Raw genomic sequence first — 18,495 nt, forward strand, 5'->3', positions numbered from 1 at the left:
CAGGACATGCAGGGCAAGCAGCAGAGGGCAAGGTGGTGCAGCCTGGGGTGGGGGTGCTCAGGCTTCCTCCCATTCAGGCTGCGTGCCTGCCCTCCTGTCTCCCTCAAACCCCTGGGGGGCTGTGGCCAGCATGGAGAGAGCAGGTCCCTGCCAGCCACCCAGTGCAGAGAACATTCTAGGGGCACTGACACTTCTCGCCCCACCAAGCACTTTTATAGCCTTCCTGGCTAGAACTGAGTTAATTCTAGACAGCAGTTTCAAACCAGAGCCTGAGCTGATAGAGTACGTAAATAAAAACTATGAGGGCTCAGATGTTTCCAAGCCAAAGGTGACATGCGGCCATCCGTCATGCATATAGGGGCTCTTTTCCACAGGCAGGGAAGGGTGGAAAGTGTGAGAGCCGTGATTCCTTACTGTCAGGAAGCCTTGGCACTTCTTTTGGGCAATGAGACAAAAAGCATTTAGAGAAAAAGGTGAACACATGTTGGTCCCAATAGCAAAGGGGAAACCATGCGTGAGCAAAGCTGTCAGCAAACCAAAGACCAGAGGCCACGCTTCCAGAAAAGCGATGCCTCGTGTCACTGACACCAGGAAGCAGACCACATCTGCTCCACCAGAGGTGCTTGTGCCATGCCAACGACCGTGCCTGCACTAACATAGTGGAGACAGGTGCACCGCATGCTGGGTGACCGAGTAAGGCCATCACCTAGAGCCACATGAAACTGCACCCACCAGCCCTACAGGATCTGGGCTGAGCTCATGACTGTGAGCCCTGAGGACAGAGAAAAGAAGCGGGTTGAGGAGAGGGTCACCCCACATGGCCTGGGTCCTGAGGACGTCTGGAAGCTGGTGAGCCATCCTCCATTCTAACCATGAGAGAAGATCATTTAGGTTCTGAGGGGACAAGTGACTCTCACCCACAGTCATCTGGTACCAAGAAACTGAAAGAGTAAAAAGGAGTCAAGAGCCAGAGGAGACTTAAGAGAAAGGGTAACCGTCCACATGGCACAAAGGTAAGAGACAGAGGAGCAAAGGGAACAGAACAGAAAATTCCCAAAATGAGAAATGGGAAACAAATGAAAACGCAGTCCATGTCACTAGTGACCAGAGACATGGACCTGAAAACTGGATATTTTCCCATCAGATTGGTCAAAGTGAGAACAAAAGACAGTGCCCAGTGCTGGTGGGGACGTGGAGAAATGGGCACCAGTTCAATTTCTGGAGGGCAGTCTGCCAAGGTGTAGCAGCACCTGAGAAGTACTGGCCCCGCAATCCCACTCCTGAGCATCCGTCAGTGTGATGACAGCCTGAGCACACGGTGGCGAATGTCACAAAGCACCGATTATAGGAGTCAAGGGATGGAAAAGAGTACAGGACACGAGAAAATGCAATGAAGGATGGTGCATCTCGACATGAAATGGAATCTTGTGTAGTCATTAAAAAGATGAGGTGGAAGTATATTTTTTGATGTTGAAAGATGCCCACAACACAATGAGTGAAAAGTGCATCAGTGTGATCTGAAAGTGGGCCCATGTGTCCATAAGGACAGGATGGAAGCATCCAGGGTCCAGCTCTGTGCCTCCAATGTGAACCACAATCTTCCTGGATGGTGGGATATGAGGACCCTTGCTTCTCTCATTTTTCAGCACATAAACTTTTTACGATTACCATCAATACAGCTCTTTTCAAGTGATTCTGCCCAGACACTATAATAACGAGGCTTTTACCACATTCACACGTGACCAGCGTCGTGTCTACACAGGAAGAACTCATCACGTATTGCCGAGAAGGCTGAGTCAATAGATATGCGACATATTAGGAAAGACGGGAGATGCAGTGAAGGAAGAACAGCTTCTCTCCAGATCACAACCTGAGCTTTATCTGAAGACTATCTAGATTTTCCGTCTCCACAGAATTTACAACTCCATAGCACACGCCAGCATCTGGGCAGAGGAGCCTCCAAACCCTCGCTCACACGGCGACTCATCTTTGGGAGGATTCTTTATAAAAAGAACCTGGGCCTCATTTCAGACAGGCTGAGGCCATTATTGGCTCATTTGGCCCCGTGGGGAACAATTCATGGCCAGGGGCTGGATGCGGCCCACCCAGCTATCCTCGCAGCACAGCGTGCATTCAAATTTTAGAAATGAAAGAGAGGAATGGAAATTAGAAGGATGCTACTGGGCAGACACCTCTTAAATACTTCCAGATATTGGCATCAGCAGGGCCAGTTCTCTCACTGACATTATTCTATTTGACAGATAGTAAATTAAAATCTGAAAGCTTATCTATTTTTTCCACAATAAAGCTATAATCATTTGGAAGAGGAAAAAGGTAGCAGGTAAACAGATTTATCTTTCCTGGATGGCCCTCTGTGAAAATATGTATTAAAAATACTAATTATTTAATTGAAATTTTAAAAATTAAAGTAAAATATATAGTCACCCATAATGGACTTGGACAGTACATTCTGGGCCATGCCTGGACTTGGTTTCCAATCGCGCCCACTGCCCTGATCCATGAGCCTCTCGTGCCCACCTGGGATTTTCAGGTTCAGGTCGCAGATGCTCCCGACAGTGGCCACAGACGGGGCCCGACTGGTCCGGGTGATGCTCTCCTTGACTCTCCCCTCCCCACTGATCTTCACGGTAAACGGGCTCCCTGCAACAACCAAGAAGGCCCTCGCGAGCAGCCCAGAGCCCGTGGGCACAGCATTTACAGAAAACCCAAGCACCCGTTGCAGAGGGCAGAGGGGACCACACATACCTGGCACATGCTCATCAGCGAATTTGGTAGAGACAATGTAAACCCCAGGCACAGTGGGGAAGTAGGAAACCTTGCAGGTGCCATCTTCCAGATCCTCCGTCTGGATGTCCACCTTGCTGGGGCCTTCCACCGCCAAGGATATGCCGCCGTAACCTGCAACACAGTAGCCGGGGGCTGTTGTGACAGCAACTCATCGGGAAGGGGGAGCTCAACGCACGCAGAAAGGACATCTGACACTGGAAATTCAAACTGCTCTTGCCAGACAGCAGAAAGAAAGTAACTGTTTCCCTAATGGAGAGCCCTGGGCAAAGGAATAGGTTAAGGGCTCTGAGGTCCCGGCCTGGTGGCGCAGTGGTTAAGTACACATGTTCCGCTTCAGCAGCCCGGGGTTCACCAGTTCGGATCCCGGGTGCGGACATGGCACCGCTTGGCAAGCCATGCTGTAGTAGGCATCCCATGTATAAAGTAGAGGAAGATAGGCATGGATGCTAGCTCAGGGCCAGTCTTCCTCAGCAAAAAAAAAAAAGGGGGGGGGCTCTGAGAAATCCTGTTGTGACATAATCTGCTGAATGTGGCTTTGACTACAGAAGCCTTTCCTCAAGGCTATCTACTAACATCCCACAGAGCACCTATCCTGCAGAGCCTACTGGGGAAGACACTGCCCACACGCCTCTAAAAATAGCGTGCATTGCCTGGGGGGCTTGTCACCAGCCACAGGCCTAAGAATTTGAATTTTTAAACCGCTCCCAGCTGCCCCAGATGTCTAGCCAGGGAACAGCAGATGTGAAGGTTTTACAACATGAGGAAACAATAAGGAGCATCAGCCGATCAGGACCAGAAATTCCCCAGCCCTCTCCCCTAGGACTGTGACTTTATCTAGAAGTCATTATTATGGCCATCACTCAAGGAGGTGGGAGAAGACGACACTGGGATGTGGTGTGGTTTGGAGAGGTCCAGCCTAATTTGAACCACCTCAAAGAGGAAACATGAAGAGATTCCTCATTTCCATGAAAGCACTGCTCAGCTGAACATGACCTTAGCCAGTTGGCCCAACATACTTTGCTTGGGATGAGTCCAAGAGACCCTGGGAAGCTGAGAACAATGGTGGGAGTAAAGATAATGAAAGAGAGAGCTGTGAGGTTCAGCGGCTCTGGGTTCAAATGGCAGAAGCAGATGGGGCTGTTAACCCTGTGAGCCTCAGTTTCTTCATCTAGAAAACAAAAATAATATCTACTTCACCAATGGGCTCAGGGCTTAAATGATAATGCAGGTATAAGGACCTACAGCTTGAAGGATGCTCAGAAAGAAAAGGGAGTTGGCAGGATGAAAAGAGGAAGCAGCTTGAGCAAAAAGCAGCCAGTTCCCCACAAGCTCTAGGCCTTTCCCCTGGGACCGCCCCACAGACCTGCATCCCTTGTGTCCACGATGAAGTCAGACATCTCAAAAGTCCGGCCTTCTGACAGGCCACGCCCATAGACTTTGGCTCTGCGAGCATCACCAATCTCAGACTGGACCACCATGATGGACACGGGGCTGTTGGCCACGTGGTTGCCGTTCTTCTTGATGCTGACCAGGTGTTCGCCTACCTCCCGGGGGATGAAGGAGATGCCTGGATGGGAGCACAGATTGCGATCTGTAAGGTAGGCGTAATGGGATGAAGGAAAGGAAGCGGGAGGGAGACACACTCGCAAGAATGGATATGTGACTTCCTCCCTGACTTTCTAGCAACCCAGAGCATCCAAGAGTGTGGTCAACATCACAACAGAGAAACGCACTTGGACTGTTATCACGCATGTGACCCAGCAGGTTTATCATATCACAGTCCAGAGTGCTATCATTTCCCAGTAAAGGACTGAAGGAGTCCCCATCTCCCACCCGAGATGTCCCAGCTCCAGCAGGAAGGCAGCCTGGGCTCACCGATGTGATTGTTGGGCAGCCTCTTCAGGAGACAGGGCTCGTCGCGGCCGGATGGGGCCTTAATGCTGGCTGTCAGGGTGCTGAGGTCAGTCTCGCTGATGTCGAGCAGGAAGTCGGCTGCAGAGCCCAACTTCACCTGAGAGCACCGCCGGCTGTCGTCTAGAAAACACCACCCCCCAACAAGGCTCCCATTACATGTGGTCACCCAGCTCTCCAGAGCCCTTACTCCCCATGCCATTTACAGATGAATAGGTGAGAATTAATTACCCAAATTTAAGTGAAAAGAGCGTGCCCCAGACAATGAGCAGACCTAACCAAAAATGACTGATTTCCACTTAGGCCTGGTTAAGGGGAAGACTAGGAGCTGGCAGGAACTGGACACTTGAGTCCTCACAGACCACTTTTTAAAGGAATCTTTGTTGGTGGAAGGCACCTGCCATCTGCCTGCCATCCCCTTGGGCATTTTTCAAATAAACACTCATCATGTTCCACACAGGACTGCTGGCTGCTTCACAGATGGTCTGAACACCGTGGGGGCAAGAACCTTGTCTTGCACATCTGCTTTATAACCCTCTGAGAGCATGATTCAAACACAGTGAGCACAACAGAGGTTAGGAGCATGGGCTTTGAACTGGATAACCTCAGTCTGAATCCCAGAATACCCACAAGTGGGAACTTGGTTAAGCCACTATCTCTCCAAGACTCAGTTGTCCTATCTGTAAAATGGAGAGAAAAATCTATCTAGTCTTGATGCTGAAGGGCATCTCCGGGCTCATTTATTCATGCAATAAGTACTACTTGAATGCCTTTATCTGAGGGCTTGCTATTTATATGCTGGAGTCAGACTGGCACAAAATAAGTGTCCTCCAAACGGCGTCCTTGCTCTTCCCTGGATTACCAGCTAAGGGAGGAATCTAGCCTGTCCAAGGTTGGCCTTGCACCCTGGTTCCTCCCCAAGGAGTCTCTGTGAAACCTGAACTCAAACAGACACCTAGCCTGCTGGCCCTGGCCTGAGAGGGAGAAGGGCTGTTGGGGCAGCCATACCTCCCACTAGGATGCCCCCAGTAAGCCAGGCAACTGTACCCGTGATCTTGGCTGTGAAGGGGCTCCCAGGGATGTGCTTGTCATTGTACTTGACCAGAATGCTGTAGTCGCCTGGCAGAGTGGGCAGGTAGGTCACCGTACATGTCCCATCTTTGTTGTCAATGCAGCTGATTTCGGCCTTTGAGGGCCCCTCAATAGCCAAGTCCAGGCCACCTGTGAATGGGAGCAGGGAGGAAGGGCCATCAGGGAGAGTGTTTCCTTGTTTCAACAGGAATAACAGCCCATCTAGGGGAGCCCTGATGCTGGGAACATCAGACTGACACGTGCCACATGAGCTGCAGGCAAGCGGCATGGGTGAGAACAAAGCAATTTACATGGGAAAAGTCCTCACTGGCAAGACACTGCACCATCTGAATTCCTCATGACAGGTAACTCTGAAGTTCCCCCTACTCTTCTGGATGCGTGGGACAAGAAAGGGATCGAGCCCTGAACACCGATGACACATACAGGAGAGTCACACAGACTGTCACTGCTGGTCTGTGCTGGATGCCATCGCAGAAATGCCATTAGAACCACAAATTTAGAAATCTCCGTGAAGACAATGGTATGAGCACAGAGCTTTATCTAGAATAGGCCATTAAATAACTCGTGTGGTCCTCTAGATATATGTATATGTGCAAAAGCACAAAAAAAGGTCATTTACCAAAACACACTTAAATTTCAGGCAAGTCACATAAAACTTTCATAGCATGAATCTGATTTCAATCAGAACACAAAGGACTTCAACAATTTGTTTTGGGGAGAAGAGCAGCTCTACATAAGAGATTTAAATGGGAGAAAAAATAAGACAAATACTACCATTCGATAGGCTTATTTTTAAAAGCTGCCCTGGAATCATGTCCACTGAACTCTCCCAGAGGAAGGCCGGAAGCACATAACCACATAAACCACACCATACCTTCTCCTGCATCCTCTGTGACGATGGTGAAGGTGGCAGTTTTGTTGGCCACTCCATACACCAGGCCTGGACCGTATGCAGAAACGCTCCCACTGTTGGGGTAGTTCACGTAGAACTGCAGCGGGCTCTCTGGGTTTGCAAAGAACACAAACAAAATTGGGACTCATTGAGGGGAGAACGCATGCCTCGGAGAATCGGTGTCTTAACATTCACCTAACAGCAGGCAGGTCGGCGTCCCCTGTGGAGAGGCGGAGGGCAAAAGAAGACTCTGGAGGAGCTCACGATCCTAGGACACCCAAAGGGGTCGACTCACTATTGCTCCCTCAATCAGGGCACAAGAAAAACAACCCTGAGGCTGCTCCAGACTTGAGGGAGACTAAAGCAGGGAATCCAGTTCAATCTGGCAAATAAGGAGGAAACAGCTGACTTTGTGGAACAGTGACCCACTCATAGAGGGGACACAGCTGGAAAGGTCTTTTGGGAAGTGCCATGTGCTCGTGCCTCTCAAAAGGCTCTGAGAGCTCCCCTAGGAACCTATCCCCCAGTGGTCCTCCCAACCCAAATCCACCTCCCAGCCCCATGCAAGTACTTCCATTTCCATGTGGTCAGAAGCAAATTAGGAAAAGACCCCAGAGTCCAACAATAGGGGGCTGGTTAAGTAAACATTGGTCGATTGTGGGCCGTTAAAAACAATGAGGGAGACCTGCGTGCGCTAACGGGCAAGACTGTCCATAACCTGTTCCATTAAAAAGAGAAAAAGGCGAGTTGCGCTATAATATTAATACCGTTATCCCATTCCTTTAAAAACAAAACAGAACAAACCTGTATGCATACTTGTAGGTACAGAGAAAAACATCTAAAAACCAGCAGAGGAAACAGAAGGGAAATGGGAGAAAGAGCTTTTCCTCTACATCTGCATCTTTAGAATATTTAAATAGAAGCAGATAATACATTTTTGCTTTAACTCAGTATTATGCACACATATACACATAAACTAAAGCAAACATCAAACCGGAAGAAATATTTGCAACTCCCAAACTCTCCAATATTTAAATTGCTCTTAGAAACCGATATGACAAAGGCCAACAACCAAATAGAAAAACTGAGTCAAGGATACAAAGGTTCAGTTCACAGAAAAAGAAATATAAACAGTACTTAAACATATAGAAAGTTGCTCAGTCTCATTCACGAGAGAAATACAAATAAAGCAACACTGAGATAACTGTTTTTTCAACTATCGGTTTGGGAAAGACCCAAAACTTTGGTAGCTTATTCCACTGGCAAATTTTCGGAAAAGCGGTGCTCTCCTACGTTGCTGGTGGGTGTGTGAATTGGAGGAGCCTTGAGGAAGGGCAAGTTGGTAAGACCTGTCAAAATGGCAGGTGCCTGTATCTGTGCCCAGCAAGTGCTCCCCAGGAACCAAATCTCACAGACACACCTTCGCAAGTGTGAGGTGATGGACATACACAGCTATTCATGCAGCATGACTAGTGATGGCAAAGAAGGGGGGAAGAACCCAAACATCCTCCAATGTGGAAATGGGCACAGACCTAACGGTTCATCCAAATAGTGGGACACCATGAACATGTTCTATTATTTGGACGCACAAAGCTCTCCTGGATACATCAGAGGAAAAGGGCAAGGACAGAATAATGTCTACAGTATGCTACTATTTATGTTAAAAAGGGGGAGGGATTAAAATCTGTATTCCTATTTGTAGAGTTTTAAAAATATTCTGAAATCCACCATAAAAAATGAACAACAGTCAGGTTCAGGGAGAGGGCAGATGGGGATTCTGGGTGGGAAGGAAACCTTCCTCCACATCATCTCCACTCAAAATATTGAATCGAAAAATAAAGAACTATTTAAATAATAAAAAAAAGAACAAGAATAACACTGTGCTGGTTGATGGACAAGAAACTTGAGCTGGCTTTCCTTGTCAAGGGCAGTGTGACAATAAGTCAGTTTGCCCTCTTCTCACATCCTCTCCCGCTCCAAACTCCCAGGCCATGTCAGCCAAGCTGGAAAGTCCCTTGATGTGCTTCACATTTTTCTCCAGGCTTACCCTTTGGCCACACTCGGCATAGTGACAAAGACAAACAATCACAGACCTAAGGGCCTGCACTGTGACCCAGGATGCTTACTTGCATCGTCCCTTCTGGAAATTAGCCTGATTCACTGGGATCATGTGCTGTTTGGTTTCACAGGAACACGAATACTGCATTCCTAAACCTGCCACTGACAGCCATTTCCTGCACAGCAGATGACTGAAGGTCTGCAAACCCCCCAGATGCTCAGGCTCCTGGATCATGGAGTCCTGCAGGCTGTGCCAGCTAAGGCACTAAGCCCGACTCACCAGGGATGTGGCTGCCCATGTATTTGATGTGCATCTCATGGAGTCCGACCTCAGTGGGGGCATATCTCACAGTGACCGTGCCATCCTTGTTGTCCACGATCTCAGGTGTGGCCGTCTTCCCAGAAGGCATGTGGACCTCTCCTGTTGGAGCACAGGGAGACAGGCCAATGAGCCACCAGCGACCTCCCCAGAGAAGCTGAGCACAAAGGCATAGGGTAGCCTTCAAAATAAAGGCTTTGAGATCCAAGAACGCTCGCTGCTGCGTAAAATATCCAAGTCCCACAACAAGAAACACAGACCTATTTGCTTCTATTTTGTTCCCTTCTGCTTCCCCCAAATGCGGCAGGCAACTCACGAGTAAAGAATTTTCTACAACTGACAAATTAGAAGGTCAAACAGCACATGAGAAGACCACAAGACCAGTGGGATTAGTGGAGCATCAAGTCGAAGAGAAGCAGGTACTAAAAGGAGGCTGGGAGAAAAAGCAGCTCTTGTGCAGTAGACTTCAGTGTCAATGTCATATCTGGGAAAGTGGCAGGAAGAAAAGGGGGAACAGGAAGCCCATAGTTGAGAGGTATCTAAACATGGCAGTTCTTAACCTGGCGAGAATCCCAAGCCCTCTCCAGGATATAATGCAAGTCATAAATGAACCACCTCTTCAGAGAAACTCATATATACACAGAACATCCTGCAATGTCTAGGGCCAAGAACCAGAGATTCCGGGTTCAGGACCCCAGGTCGGGGGACAGGCGGAATCACCTGCTGGGCACCCTTTTGGAGAGCTAGTGCGAGCGAGTGAGAACAAGGCGGCTTTCACAACAGTGCTTACCGGTGATTTCTCCTTTCCGGACTGCAAATGGAATGACCAAGTCGAAGGGTTTAAACCCCAGGCCGTTCATGTCACTCACTGGGACATAGGCCTCTTCGGTTACCTAAAAACAGGGAGCAGTGGTCACTGGGGTAAAGTGGACAACAGCACAGGCTAGTGAAGCTACAGGGGCAGAGCAACTGGGAATTTTGCAAGTCACTGCAGCTGGGATTTGGGGGCATGGCTGCCCATGCGGTTCAGGCTCTGTCTAACTGGCGCCAGGCCCAGAGCAGACCGGAGGGATCAGAGAAGTCATGCTAACCAATTGCTAAAAGTCACTAGGCAGTTTGCTTGTAAAATTCCCAGCAGCGCCCACAGAAAAGTGGAAAAGTGAGAGACAGTAATGTCTGTGAGTCCCAAGAGGCTCCACCTGGAAGGTTTAGTTGCTTGTGGCCTGGAAAAGAAGGTGCGTTTTAAGTGGCAGAAAGTAGCAGCGGGTGGCTTTCCCCCTGAACAGAAACCGAATGTGCAAGTGGCGGCTTTGAGAGTCAGCAGGAGGGCTGAAGGCAGCGGTCCATCTTTCTCTTTAAACGTGGAGACAAACTGCGCAGAGCGTGATCACAGACATGACGGCTGGCGATTCGTGGAGCGTGTACGATGGCACGGGTGGGTCTCATTACAGAGAAAGCGGGGATCACTGTGATGGACTGATCGGTGGGGCACAAACCAATGACCAGGACACCCAGAGGGCTTAAGCCATCCCCAGAAGCAGGCTGCAGCTTTTCTGAAATGAAGGCTGAGTAAATACAGAAATGCAAAAAGGGAAACAAAAACAAAAGTGTACCCAGGGCCTGAATCCAGGGGGACATGCATTTACCGGTGCCTCCTCCACGGCTGTGACTTCCCCATCCGTGGCCTGGTCAGTGGCAAATGTAGATTAGTTGGGAATCACATTGGAGGGGCATCACTACTAGTATATTCTATAATCTGAGGGCTGCTTCCTCCCCCTCGGCTCCATCTTGTACAGCAGGAAGCCACTCGCTTTAATGGGAACCTACATTCTTCCTACCCTTGTGGAGAGCAAGCCGGCATCCTCTCTTCGAGTGTCAAATCCACATACCTTTTGAACCCACAATCCCATTTCTAGGAAGTGGGCCTACAGAAATACTAGCAGGAAAGTCCATAGGTAAGTGATGTGTGCAAGAGGTTTTGCTAGAGCTGTGTGTGGTCATGAAAACCTAAAGCAACCTAAATGTTCATCTGTGAGGGAGTCGGTTCAGTAAATTACGTGTGTACCATGGAACACTGCGCACCATTCCGAATAAGCGGTCAAGTCTGATGAATTAATATGGAAGGGTATCTACAGCACGCTGAGGGAAGAAAGCAAGTTGCAAAGCAATGTGTATGGTGTGATCTCATGCACAAAACTGATGTGTTTGTTGTGCAAGCCAGGAAAATCCAACGCTAGTCACCTCTGCAGCATGAAATTGGGAAAGTGGTCCCTTGTTACTTGACAAATGTCTACAGTAGCTAATGTTTCAAAAGTCTTTATAAATTCATTTTTAAAAAATCATAGGCTTCACACCCCTGATCCAACCGACCTGATATGGGAGGGGACCCCTCTCAGCATAATCTTCTACCATAATCAACAAGAACAAGAGTCAGAAGGCTCCCCTATGGAGGAAGGCCTATGCGCCCATGTTTACTCCTTTTTGGCATCTGCAGAAAGGGGGCTTCACTTAACAAAGGTAGCTTTGTGAGCTTCAACATTTGGAACAGCCCGATCGCCCCTTCTCGGGCCCTCTCAGACTGGGGCTATGCAGCGACACATTGGCTGGGAGGAAGATCTTTCGATGGCTGTGCTATGGCCTTTGATCCAGGACTTCCCAACAGTGATGAGCAGATAAGCTGCTAGACCCGTGACTTCATGTGCATGTCTATGTGACGTATTCAACTGAACCAGCCTGCTGGGTCTCCTTCAGACATTTGCTGTGAAGGCAGTATTGTGTGTTCATGTCCTTTTGGCCCCAAGCCTATAGTGGGAGGCAGGGACACTACCTACAAGAAGCTAATGACCACAAAGTCAGTCCATCTAGGGAAGGCTGGAGAAAGCTTGGAACAGGAAACTGAAGACCCAACCAGGTACAGTGGGTGATCCTCCCTTTCAGCCGTCAGCAGTGGTCAGGGGGCAGCCTGTCTACACAAAGTACCCTTGCTTTGTGTGCATTCCGGGGTCAGGGGACATTTATTCCTAATGAGTTTGGCAGTCCCCATTTCAGGTCTCTAACTCGTTTGATAAAAGGTCCTCAATATTTTCACATTGATTTTCTCACTCAAAGCATGGTCTCTTATCCCAGCTCACTGCACCAGCTATGACCTCTGCCCAGGGGCAGCTCTTCCATCCCTCCCAATTCTAACCAACCAGACAAAACCTGCTATTGGCTAGAAATAGATTCTTAAAATTACAACTGGGACTTTTCTCTGTAAATAAGGACATAAACTTTCTAGCTGCATTTCTTTCTGCCCTGAAGGAGAAAAACCCTCCCAAATGAACAGTGTCAAAAGTGTTTACCTCCTTGAGACATAAAAGAGCCTCCAGACTTCTGGCACAATGTTTACAGGTAAACAAACGTCTACGGAAAGGAAAAACAGCTACAGCAGATTATAGACTGTTTGGAAGACAGACTTAGGCTTCTGTTTGGAATGGAGTCTTAGCACCCTTCTTCAGCGTTGGTGTATAAAGCGAAGTCATTAGAAGGGGCTTTGAAGGTGGTGCATTGGGCCAGGTCACTGAGGCCTCAACTTTGTGCTCAAGCGTGACTACTGCCCATAGCATCAAAGGACACTGGGTGAGGTGGACGGCATGGCACTCGGTGGCTGTCCAGGATGGGCAGGGCATCCTGGGCTCAGTGGACTTGAGTCTGAGCCCCACTCCCATACTCATTTGTAAGATGCTTGTTCTGAGGGTTCAATGAGGGAACACTCCTAAAGCCTAACTCCTTTTCTGGCTGAAGAACCTTAATAATCAGAGGAAGGTCTGAAAGCCACTCAGATTGAAAATCAAAGAGCTCAGGCATTCTCTGGCCCAGAGCTGTGTATAATAGTTTCCTTTTATCCCAGGTGTTCCTAGCTTCAAAAGACAAGCTATTTCCCCCTTATATGCAAAGTTTGAATCTTTCCAAAACACAACTGAGGGTACTTTGAGTCCTGGGACATCAGAGTCAGGTCTCCAGACAAAGCAGCATCAGGGACCTCTCTCCTCCAGCCAGGAAGAAGCGGGAGGGGGACGGAGGAAGAACCAGCAGAGTCAAAAAATGTAATGTTTGACTTGTAAACATTTCTTGTCAAAGTGTATTCTTCCCGAACTGGGCCTAGGATAGGACATTGCCTAATACCCTTAGCATGATGGATACTTAGGTGGCCAATATGATTCTGTAAAAACTCTTCGAGCCAACGGGTCTCTAGGTTTCTAGAGCTTACTCTGGGACCCTACAAGGTCATGACTGCTTAAGGAAACTTTTTAAAGAACAGAAAGTGGAAGGGGATGTCCTAGCCAGGTTTTAACAAACGGCAGCTGTTATTGTTTCTGCTAACAACAGCATGCCCTAGAGAAGGAATTTTCCTTACCATGACCGTGAAGGGGCTGTTGGGAATATCAACGCCACCAAAGCGCACGTAGATTACATAGGTGCCTGGCTTGGCGGCCGTGTAGAAAATGTCATAGGTACCATCTTCGTTCTCAATGACATCAGCCTCAGCCTCAGTGCCATCTGGGGTCAGAACTGTGCAGGTCACTTTCCCCTTCCCGGCAGTCTTGGCATCAACCACAAAGCCCACCTCCTCACCGGTTTTCACAGTGGAGGCGATTCCAGGACCTGGAGAAAAGTTTAGGAGGAGAGAATGGAAGCTTCACCCATGGACAGTTGCCTTGGATCCCCAAGAACAAACCACCCACATCTGTGTTGTCTGTATCTGTAAATGTTAGACCTCCAACTGCTGCCACACAGTGGGATCCCCAGAGATCACCTGGGAAAGGCGCAGCTCAAGACATTCCATCCATTACTTATTAAATAAGGAGGATCGCAAGCTCTGAGTGACAACCAAATGTTAGTTAGGCCTGACTTGCCAGCATTCAAGGGGATGCGGATGAAGGTCAACTTGCAGTAGGAAACATGTAGTGGGAGCGCCAGGTGCACATAAAGGTGACAAAACATAGTCCTTGCTCTCAAGATGCTCATAATCTAACAGGGCAGGTGAATGCAGGCCAGGCACCAAGAATGACAGCTCAGCCTGCCATGGAAACACTGAGGGGGGACTAAGACAGAAAAAATAATCAATCGTTTTCCAGAGAAGGGTCCTGCAGCACATCTATGTGAAAACTCTAAGGATTTATACCCCAGAATTGCCACACTGACAGAGGGCTTCCCGAGAAAAGGGGAGATGGCTGAATTCTGAAGGATGGGTACTCTTGGCTTGGGGAGACTTACAACCTCAGTCCCCAAACAATGGGCAGTCTCTCTCTCTCTCTCTCTCTGACTTGTGGCAGCCCTTTACACAGGATCCACACAACATCAGGGAATGCAGAAAAGTATGAACTAAAAGCACATTGGCAAAAATAAGCCAAGTGTGTAGAAGCAACAGAGAGTGATAAGAACATGTTGTTCATACAGTGAGTAATAGAAGGGAAGACTGGAGCCAGTCTGTGAAAAGGCCTCGAATGACAGACCGAGAGGCGTGGCCTACAGGAGCCCCTCCGGGTGAGCAGAATATTCTGCCTGAGCTAGGGGAGGGAACAGGGCCTGGAAAGCAAGGAGGAAGTCCCCACCCAATATTAACATGCCCTCAAGTTAGCAAAGACAATCTAGTTCCCTGGCACAGCATGGACAAAGGAGGTGGCAGATTGGCCAGAGTTTCAAATTTTCTCAATTTTTGCAGTAGGTGAGCCAAAAAGGGTGGAGGTGAGCAATTTACAAGCTTGCTTTGAAAGCCAAAAGATTTTCTCCATTCAGAACAAGATCAGATATGAGGGAAACAGAACACCTCCAGGTGTACCTCTGTTTAGTTTTATTTAGAGAGAAGCAAATCCGTTTTATTTCAGAGATGGGGACACACGCTTGAAGCAGTGTCAGAGTTGCAAGAGCTGTTCTTAGAATGGCCTGCAATACTCAGCCTTAGAAATGGAAGGACTTATGATGCTCAAGCATTCCTGGAGAATTCCTGAGAGACTTAGACATAAGTCCCAAGTGTTGAGGAAAAACCAAGATCCTTTAATGTTTTTCTATAACGCTGGCCTGAAATGCTCTTGAATAACTAAACCACCTACTCATGAAAGGCATAAATTTGCTGCTTTTCATGGGAGCCACTGTCACAGTTGAGATCTTAACAAACGCGCCCACTTCAAAAGCAAAATAACAATAGCTTCACGTGCCAGCACTGTGCTAAGCATTTTTCAGGCCTGACCTCATCTAACCTTTGCAATAACCCTGTGAAACAGTCTCTGATCTTTGGAAAAGCTTCTTAAATTTAAATGTTCTCAAAAAAGATCTTCAATCTAAGTCTGACTGAAGCTCAGAGTGGTTGGGCATCTTGCCCTGATCACACAGCTATTCAGCGGCAGAGAAGGGCTAGACCCTGGGTTTTTGCCTCCAAAGCCCATACTCCTGATCTTGACCTGCACTCACCTGTGGCCAGGCACTTGCTGGCATCACCCGTCTGTGTGGCCCGGATGCGGTAGGGAGATAACGGGATCTCATCACCCCCATAAGTGACCCCGATCATATAGCGTCCCGTCTTGTCAGGGATGTAGGTGACAGCATACGTGCCATCTTTATTGTCATGGACAATGGCTCTTTTGGGTTTTCCCTCTTGGTCCTGTGGATCACAGAGAAATACTATTTAGGATGTTGTGAGCAAGATGTAGAAACCACTCGTGGAAAACCTTGACACATTTTGCTCATTAATTAGTGACTCTAGTAGTAAAAGACAGAGTTACTGGCTTAATAAGACTTTTCTTTTTGGTAGGGAGAGGGAAGGTCACAGATCCCTTTAACACCATGATGGACATGGTCAATTTTTAGTAATTTTTCTGTCAAGTGAACAAATAGTGTTTTAGCTCCAAATCCACTGAAATGCAGGGAGGCAGGGGGCAGAGGCTTCTGCTTGAACACCACCACATTCTCTCTTTCTTCTTTCTTTAGTAACAGGACCCTAATTCCTAGCGAGATGCACTGCTGCCTGAACACAAGACTCCACCTCCTAGTATCCTTTGCCACTAGGTATGGCCACATGACTTGTGACAAACTTCCAGCAAGTGAAAAGGGAGTGGAGGTCTTATGAGGGACTTCTGACAAGGCTGCTTAAGAGGGTTGATTGAGGGCCAGCCCCATGGCCTAGTGGTTAAGTTTGGTGCGCTCAACTTTGGCAGCCTGGGTTTGGTTCCCAGGTATGGACCTACACCACTCATTGGTGGCCATGCTGTGGCAGTGGCTCATGTCCAAAACATAGAGGAAGATTGACACAGATGTTAGCTCAGAGTGAACCTTCCTCAGCAAAAAAAAAAAAAAAAAAAAAAGAGCTGATTGAGTTGGAAGGCCCTGTTTTTCCCTTCTGCCTTTTTAACTCCTTCAGGCCTGCAATGTAGATTAGATGGCCTGAGCACCAGCAGCCTTGTAGTCCATGAAGAGACTGCTAAGGACAGAAGCCACGCACTAGGACAGAGGATCAGAGAGATGGAGTCAGCTTCCTTGATGAGCCTCACAGCACCCAGGTGCTTTTTCTCTGGGCTTCTTTAACAAGAGAAAAGAATTCCACATGTGTAAGCCACTCTTATTGTGGGGTTTACTGTGATATGCAGCAGAACTTAGTCCTAACTAACCCAACAAGTAATTTAAAACATTTTAAAATAAAAACATAGAAATAGATGTAATAGACAGCAAAATACACGAGATTTACCAAAACGTGGTACTTGGAGCTATACCCTCAGACCTCTCAGGCGAGCATGTTTGTTCTCCTGTACAATTACTGACTCTTTGGTGGGAAAACCTAACAAACATTTGCATCAGGTCAGAAATGGTTATTAAAATCCTTGTTCTTATCCCTGGTGAGGAAGTTAGCTCCTATTAATGAAGTTTGACTCTAGAAATAAACTGGAAGTTACCGTTATCTGAACAGCAAGCAGGCCTTCCCCGGCATCTCTGGCATCGATTGCAAACTCCACAGGCAGACTGGCGGGTACGCCATAGGAACTGAGGCCAGGGCCACTGGCGGTCACTTTGCTGGCATCATATGTGGGAAGGACCTTGACCTTAAAGGGACTTGACAAACACACACACATCCCCGGTCAGTATGGATACATGTCAACCCAACTACACCTGAGCTCTCTTCCAGAGAGACTGGGATTGGAAGGAGGGGTTTCTACAGCAGATAAGACAGTGAGTTTAGGAAAAGTGCTCGAAATCCAGTAGAAATTGACAACCATGTAACCATCGTATGACAGACTGGCTTTCCCTGGGTGCGTTCTATGGGATCCAAACTAATTCCCAAATTAGTTTGGGAAACATGGGGTAAACACATTTAATCCACTTTTATTATGCTAAGATAATGTCACCAAAATGGAAAGAGAATTTTGGAACTTCAGTTTTAATATTTTATCTCATCCTCTTATTTTCTATTTTTAGTATGCTTTAGAGGTGAATTACCTATTAGTAAAGAAATACACAAATGTAATTTATAAATTAGTTTCTACATAGCTAGAGCTATATGTATATCTTTATGTAAAATGTGTATATTAGGCAGATGGGTGAAACATTTTCATCTTAAGGGGTACCATACAAAACTTTTAGAGGCTGTTCTGAGAGGTGAAGAGCTTATGCAACATTTTCTGTATTAATATGAATGAGGAACAAGGTTTCTATATAACACCTTCAGGGAATGCTACTGTCAACCAAATCCTCAAATAAAGAAGTGAAATATTTGCCCTAATCAGAAAACTACTTGCAGGGTCACCAGAAAGAACACTTTAATGAACTAACGCATTCCTTGTTTCTTCAAAGATTCCAAATTCCTTAACTTCAGCTCATCTTTAAATTAAAGATGGCTGAATGGAACAAAGGTGGGGGGCACATCAAGAGACCAGGAGCCACAAATAACAAGGCTACTGGGTTGCAACACTTGTGCAGAGCACACAGGTTCTTGGTGATACTTGCTGATCAGATGGATAGATGGGTGGGGGGATGGAGGGATGGGGATGGGTGGGGGGATGGAGGGATGGGGATGGGTGGGGAGATGGGTAGGTGGGTAGAGGTATGGGTGGGTGGAATAGATAGATAAATGAATGGATGAGTTGACCACAAGAGCAGTGCTGGACAATCCTACAGAGGGGTGGGCTTCAGGCTGGTTAGGATCCCTTTTACAAGTGTCAGGAGCTTACCTACGAGGGATCTCTTCATCGGCATATTTAACTGAGACCATGTAAGGTCCCTCCTGGGATGGGGTGTAGGTCACTGTATGTGTGCCATCCCCGTTGTCCACTATGTTCACTGGCTCCACCAGGCCTGAGAACAGAGATGAGAGATCTGAGGAACTGCCTGACATCCCCTTCACCGCACCCTAGGCTGAGTCCGAAACAGGATCACATTCATCCCTGAG

At 47.7% G+C, this 18,495-nt stretch overlaps 1 protein-coding gene across 5 annotated transcripts in view; it reads right to left on the reverse strand.

Annotated features, from left to right (window-relative positions):
* FLNB (filamin B) overlaps positions 1-18,495 on the reverse strand; it is a 133,527-nt gene that overhangs the window by 16,906 nt on the left and 98,126 nt on the right. Inside the window, exons 26-39 of one of the 5 annotated variants that reach the window (XR_011526887.1) lie at positions 18,278-18,401; positions 17,006-17,162; positions 15,531-15,720; positions 13,477-13,724; positions 10,694-10,765; positions 9,871-9,973; positions 9,042-9,182; positions 6,686-6,814; positions 5,767-5,940; positions 4,684-4,842; positions 4,172-4,375; positions 2,767-2,919; positions 2,539-2,661; positions 733-772 (exon numbers count right to left, since the gene is read on the reverse strand). Coding sequence is in view for 3 of the 5 variants with exons in the window: in XM_070574809.1 (XP_070430910.1) it covers positions 2,539-2,661; positions 2,767-2,919; positions 4,172-4,375; positions 4,684-4,842; positions 5,767-5,940; positions 6,686-6,814; positions 9,042-9,182; positions 9,871-9,973; positions 10,694-10,765; positions 13,477-13,724; positions 15,531-15,720; positions 17,006-17,162; positions 18,278-18,401 (1,977 nt within the window). In the remaining 2 variants the exon portion in view is untranslated. The remainder of the gene's footprint in view (positions 1-732; positions 773-2,538; positions 2,662-2,766; positions 2,920-4,171; positions 4,376-4,683; positions 4,843-5,766; positions 5,941-6,685; positions 6,815-9,041; positions 9,183-9,870; positions 9,974-10,693; positions 10,766-13,476; positions 13,725-15,530; positions 15,721-17,005; positions 17,163-18,277; positions 18,402-18,495) is intronic. The other 4 variants (XR_011526888.1, XM_008519580.2, XM_070574809.1 and 1 more) reach the window with 4 other exon arrangements.

The sequence above is a fragment of the Equus przewalskii genome, chromosome 15, assembly GCF_037783145.1.
Source record: "Equus przewalskii isolate Varuska chromosome 15, EquPr2, whole genome shotgun sequence".
NCBI lineage: Eukaryota > Metazoa > Chordata > Mammalia > Perissodactyla > Equidae > Equus > Equus przewalskii.